Genomic DNA, 6000 nt, shown 5'->3' with positions numbered 1-6000 from the left:
CCAAACAATGCCTAAAGCATATAGATTTAATTTTTTTTTTTAAATATGGTATAAAAGGTATAAGGCATGCTTTTCTTTTTTTTTTCAAATAATGCAGTAAGGTGATGTAAAAAGACAGCTCTTGAAGAAACTGTCAGCAACAACTACCTGATGCACTAGCTTAGGTGTTGACACGTAAAGATCCAGCTGTAAATCTGTTGTTGTAGCCAAATATTGGTCTTTAAAAGGATTTTTGGGCATACAGATCTGCGCACACAAACAGAGCACTTGCATAAGAAAATGTACCCCAGTACTGCAATTCAAAGAACTCAAGCACAGTTTGTTTATGTAGGTACAAAGCCCATCAGTAAAATAACATACAAAGATTTAAAGTGATAATTTGACTTAAAATAAAAAGGTACCACTATCAAAATTAAATATTCAAATCAAACAGTGATAAATAAAAGTTAAAAAAATTTATAACCAAAAAAATGTCTTTAAGAATTTTCTTTTTCATCAGCAGTGAAAAATGTCCATCACCATAAGAACAATTTTGTGCAAATCCACCACCAACAGAAATGAATAAACTCACCAGAGCAAATTGCCAGTTAAATTATAAACCAGCAATTGCACTTGTTTGCTCTGGGAGCAATACTCTGCAGGCAGACTCAGCGGTGACCAGCTTTTCCAATTATTCCTTTCTCAGTTTGTTGATGTAGTATATTACAAGTCAGGGAAACTCAGATATCCAGACACTTATTTATTCTCTCTGGGAGCAATGCTCTGCAGATCTATAAACTCAGCAGCGAAAACGTCCAGACCAAATTCCAAGAACTTTGTACACAGGCTCAGAAAAGAAAAGAAAAAAACAAAACAAACGATCATGTGATACCGTACGACACGTTTATTTGTAAAAACTCATCGTAATCAACTCACATGGAACAGTGTCATAGCCGACACTAGCAACAAACACATTTCGTTTAAAATCACAGAAAACCGAGACGTTAGCCTCACACAGAACGTAGTGACGTTAGTCCGATGCTCAACCCTACGCATTTTGTCATCCGACGTCTTCACGGATCCTGAATTGCTGACCTTGTGGGGTATTGATAAAATTGACCAACATTGGAGAGGGATGGATATGTTAAAAGAAGTTTCTAAAAAGGAAACTTTTTGGATATACAATCTCAATTGTTTCCTCACAGATTTCTAGATGACATGATTTTTGGATTGTTAGCATATGTTTTGGGTTAGAGTATTTCATTAATACATTGGCCCTTTAAAAGGTTGATAATACTAAAGTATATGATACACTCCTTTGTTTATAGGAGTGGGTAATAATTTTTACTAGCTCATTTATGAATGTGTAAGTTAGAGTTTTTCTTTAATGTGTTGGTCCCTTTAAAAAGAACATAATAGTGTATGGTACATTCCATGTTTTTTTAGGGAGATACTATGATTTCCAAATACGAGGATACTTTCGAGTCTTTTAATATTGTTCATTTTTTTTATTTATGTTTTCATATTAATAATTTTTTAAGTATTGATTCGACAATTCGTTCCCGTGCTGGTGAGCGGGTATAAATTGCTGTGTTGTGGATGTAGTGACGTTCATCCTTCCGCTCTGTGAAGACGTCGGATGACAAAACGCGTAGGGTTGAGCTTCGGACTAACGTCACTATGTTCTGTGTGAGGCTGATGTCTCGGTTTTCTGTGATTTTAAACTAAATGTGTTTGTTGCTAGTGTTGGCTATGACACTGTTCCATGTGAGTTGATTATGATGAGTTTTTACAAATAAACGTGTCATACGGTATCACACGATCGTTTGTTTTGTTTTTTTCTTTTCTTTTCTGAGCCTGTGTACAATGTTCTTGGAATTCTGTCTGAAAGTTTTCGTTGCTGAGTTTATAGATCTGCAGAGTATTGCTCCCAGGGAGGATAAATAAGTGTCTGGATATCTGAGTTTCCCTGACTTGTAATATACTACATCAACAAACTGAGAAAGGAATAATTGGAAAAGCTGGTCACCACTGAGTCTGCCTGCAGAGTATTGCTCCCAGAGCAAACAAGTGCAATTGCTGGTTTATAATTTTACTGGTAATTTGCTCTGGTGAGTTTATTCATTTCTGTTGGAGTGCGGAATTGCACAAAATTGTTCTTATGGTGATGGACATTTTGCACTGCTGATGAAAAAGAAAATTCCTAAAGACATTTTTTTGGTTATAAATTTTTTTTACTTTTTTATTTATCACTGTTTGATTTGAATATTTAATTTTTATAGCGCTACCTTTTTTTTTTCTGTTTTATGATTGCAACCTTTATTTAGGAGTAAGGTTTAGCTGCTTGTGTTAATTGAATACATGTGTACACCTTTGTCTAAGATAAACAGTGTTTTGCTACCTTCATGATATTCAGTAAGGGTTTACATCAACCTTAAAATGCCCTACACTAATCTCCCCTTATGTCGTTTGTTAGCAGCACTCCCTATATTTTCCCTGTCAGAGACAAGCGCATTGTTGATATGGCTGCTGTGACACCACCACCCTTTTATAGTAAGCAGGCTGGGTTGTTCAAAAGTCAACCTATTGGACATTCTAAGCCAGCTGACTTATGTTCAAAGGCCATGTAGTAAATTATGTTTACAAAGAATTCAATCTGGCAAAATCATGCATACATTTACTGGAACCCAGAATTTTAAGCACATGGAGTTTGCCATAAATCCATGGTCAACAAACCCGAACCTCATCCCTACTGGATAGTGTGTTTGTCATCCCATTAACAAAACAGATTATAGGATGTCTTGTTCTTCTTGGAATTAAATCAAATTCAAGGGCACTTGATAATTGTGCCCTATACTAAAAAAAAGGTTGAGCAATCTCTAAAAACAAAAGTTAGTGGTGTAGTCAAGGCAAATGATACAGTATTTCAGTAAAGACATTTTTTTTATTTTAACAGGGCAAATATTTCTGGTTCAAACATATACTAAGCACATAGCAGCATTACCAGCTACTGTTAGTTCTATTAGATCATCTTGAAATAACTTTTTCTCAGGTGCCCAATCTGTAACAAATTTCATCAGCACAATAATGGCTACCTCTGACTGATCTGAAGTTTTAGCCCCCTTGCCAAGTGTTGAGATCATGTAGGGGAAAACCGAAACAGCTGTATTGCTATTGTGTATTTATATGTTGATATAGGCCTCCTATGTCATATCAAACCTTGGCTTTTTGATAAACAAGCGGATATCTTTCGATATCTATGGGGATGACCCATATGGTATAAGGAACAGGGCATAGTGAAAAGTTTGCTGGCAGTTATTAGTCAAAGCAGCTTACTCATTAAATTCATTCTCCACAAAGGAGTTTAGTTCACCACACTTCACCCTATCTGAGGTAGAAAAATGATCCTCAAACCCTGACAGTGAAACATGGTTAAGGAATCTATACTATCTCTATTATTCTTGTGCAACAGGAAAACAATTCAGTTTGAGTATTATGTTAAGCTTTTTGTAATTTCATGTTATTTTTGAGGCAACATAAAAACATAATTATGTATTGTGACTGTTCAGATAATTTAAAGAGTACATGATGTCTTCAGTTGCCAAAGAGCTCTATGTGACATCCACTCTTTTCAAAAACTCTAAGTATAAAAATCTATTTGTTGTATGTGTACATTTCACAGATAAAACAATGATTTTCAGAAACCAGGATCTTTGTTTCTCCTCCATCAAATATGTTGTATTGCCACATTAAGATACCTTTTATAATACAAACTTTCAGGAAGTCCCAGGAAGCAACAGTAAAAATAAAATATATATAAATAAAATAATACATATATTATTTACTATATGTAATAGCCCCAAAGGCTGGATACAGTACAGCGGTTCTTCCACTATAGAGCCCGAGAACTCAGCCAACATTACCTCTCTTCTTTCCAGTTGCATTGCTTGGCTGGCTCACACAGTGAGGTAATATAGTGTTTTCTGCTGGTCTGCTTGAGAGCCTTAAGGCCATTTCTTCTGTTTCAGAGTTAGAAATTCATATCCCAGCAAAATGACCTGGCTCCCACCCAATATAAGAGAACAAAATCTCATCTGTTCCGCCTATTATTATTGCCAAAGACCACATTTCCTGAGACACTACCGGTAGGTATCACTCTTTCCACAGTAGGCAGTTTTCCAGTACTATTACATTTCTCTTGGTTTTCTGAGGGAACTGATGTTTGGTAAAAATCCATCACCCATGATGGCATTGAAAGGAAGCCCTGTGGATCAACTGCGTAAAATTGCTTTGCTCCTCTTACTCTAGAGGGGGCAACAGAAAGACTGTTTACGCTGCTGCACTTTTTCATGACACCACCAGGTGGTGCTAAAGAGGGAGGGGGTGAAAAAAGAGACGTTAATGATAAGCTACTAAGAGTCTCTGAAGGTTCACTTGTTCCTCTCAGACTGCCACCAGCCCCTTCTTCATCAGAAGGGTCCATGGAGTCATGAAGGGTACATCCAGGACTAGTGCTACCACCACTGCTGTGGCTCCGTTGGTGCCGTCGAACCTTCTGAAGTGCAAAGCTAGGGCGGTTGCTCCTCCTCTGCATAATTGAAAGAGAAGATATAGGAAGGGTAGTATGGTGGGTTGTAGGAGCTACGCGTAAATCAGGGAGGTCCAAGGTGCACTGGGGAGAGTCACTTAGATTCAAGCTGTCCTCAAGAGTAGTCTGTAAGCTGTCCTCTGAACTTGCACTTCCACTTTCCATTGATGAATTGCTTTCTGTTGGCTGGGAAAAAAGATAGTTTAAAGCATTAATAAACCTTAAAGCAGTTTTAAAGCTGAACTGTATCCATTTGTATTCAAAATGCTGTATAATGAATCTGGGTTTCTTTCTCAAATTGTCATCCACAAGTTTATTCTTTACCTTTTACTGGGTTCAATATCGGCTTAAGAATCGGCTCCTCACAGGCTATCTGGCTGCAAAGCTATTGTTTAAGGTTTGGTCCAAAGAGTGATAAAGGATTCAGAAATAGGTAATCTACCCACTGCATAATGCCCACTATATGGTCTAAAAAATGTATGTTATTATGGAAAATAGATGGGTACAGGTGGCTATACTGTAGTGACTGCAGACAGTCTCCTTATGTTCTGCACGGGCTCTCAGTAGGGGAAATAACAAGTGATTTCAAACACATGGCCTTGAAACAGACAGATAATACATTCACAACACAATATAAGCTTTATTTGAGTGACTAAATATTTAATTTAGATTACTGAAATTATAGAAAATCAGAACAAAATGTACTTTGAGTATTTTAAGGAGATCAGTTGACCAAATGTGGTAAAAAACAAAACAAAATAAAGGCTGAGTGCATCTAAGCGTACAAGTGGGTGGAGAGAAAAACTGGAATAAATGTAGGCAGCTCACCATGGCATGTGGCCAAGAAAAGACCAATCTGTGTCCCGGTTGACAAGCTTACACAGTAGGAATCCACATTCAACTTCTAAGAGGTCTTTAATAACACATCCCAAGGTTATTTGTACCATGCTCAGCAACAGTGCTGTTGGATAATGGGAGTCCACACAATGCAGAGTAAGGAGATGAATCACAATAATGTTGTATAAACAAAAGTCCCAACATTATTAACATCAGTAAAACTCAACATGTTTTGGAGCATACATTGATCCCTCTTCAGGACAGGAATTTTAATACATTTGGGACTTTAGTTTATTCAACATTATTGTGATCCACCTCCTTACTCTGCACCATATGGACTCCCATTATCAACAGCATTGTTGTTGATCGTGGTACAGCCACCCTTGGGATATGTTGTTGAAGACCTCTTCACTGTGGATTTCTGCCATAAAAGCTTGTGGGTGGGGCTTAATAAGCCCTAGTGGGGACATTGAAAACTTTGCTTGCTAATCCCTGTAAGGGCAGGCTAAGACTACTATCATGAGAAATCTACATTAAGGTAGTCCTCCAGACTTAGAAAGTGAGCACAGCTCTTAGTACAGTTAGCTCTTTGTGCA

At 37.3% G+C, this 6000-nt stretch overlaps 1 protein-coding gene across 2 annotated transcripts in view; it reads right to left on the bottom strand.

The window, feature by feature from the left end:
* Positions 1–2903: 2903 nt before the first annotated feature.
* The window catches only part of CACNA1I (calcium voltage-gated channel subunit alpha1 I), a 1904325-nt gene continuing 1901228 nt past the window's right edge, over positions 2904–6000 (bottom strand). For both annotated transcript variants that reach the window (XM_089683626.1, XM_089683627.1), the window contains one exon: positions 2904–4753. In XM_089683626.1, the coding sequence (XP_089539752.1) occupies positions 4070–4753 (684 nt within the window). In that variant the 3' untranslated portion in view covers positions 2904–4069. The remainder of the gene's footprint in view (positions 4754–6000) is intronic.

Source organism: Staurois parvus, unplaced genomic scaffold, assembly GCF_062004578.1.
Source record: "Staurois parvus isolate SC_StPar_1 unplaced genomic scaffold, SC_StPar_1.0 ptg000316l, whole genome shotgun sequence".
In the NCBI taxonomy this organism is placed as follows: domain Eukaryota; kingdom Metazoa; phylum Chordata; class Amphibia; order Anura; family Ranidae; genus Staurois; species Staurois parvus.
This window is presented reverse-complemented; position numbering and strand designations above follow the sequence as displayed.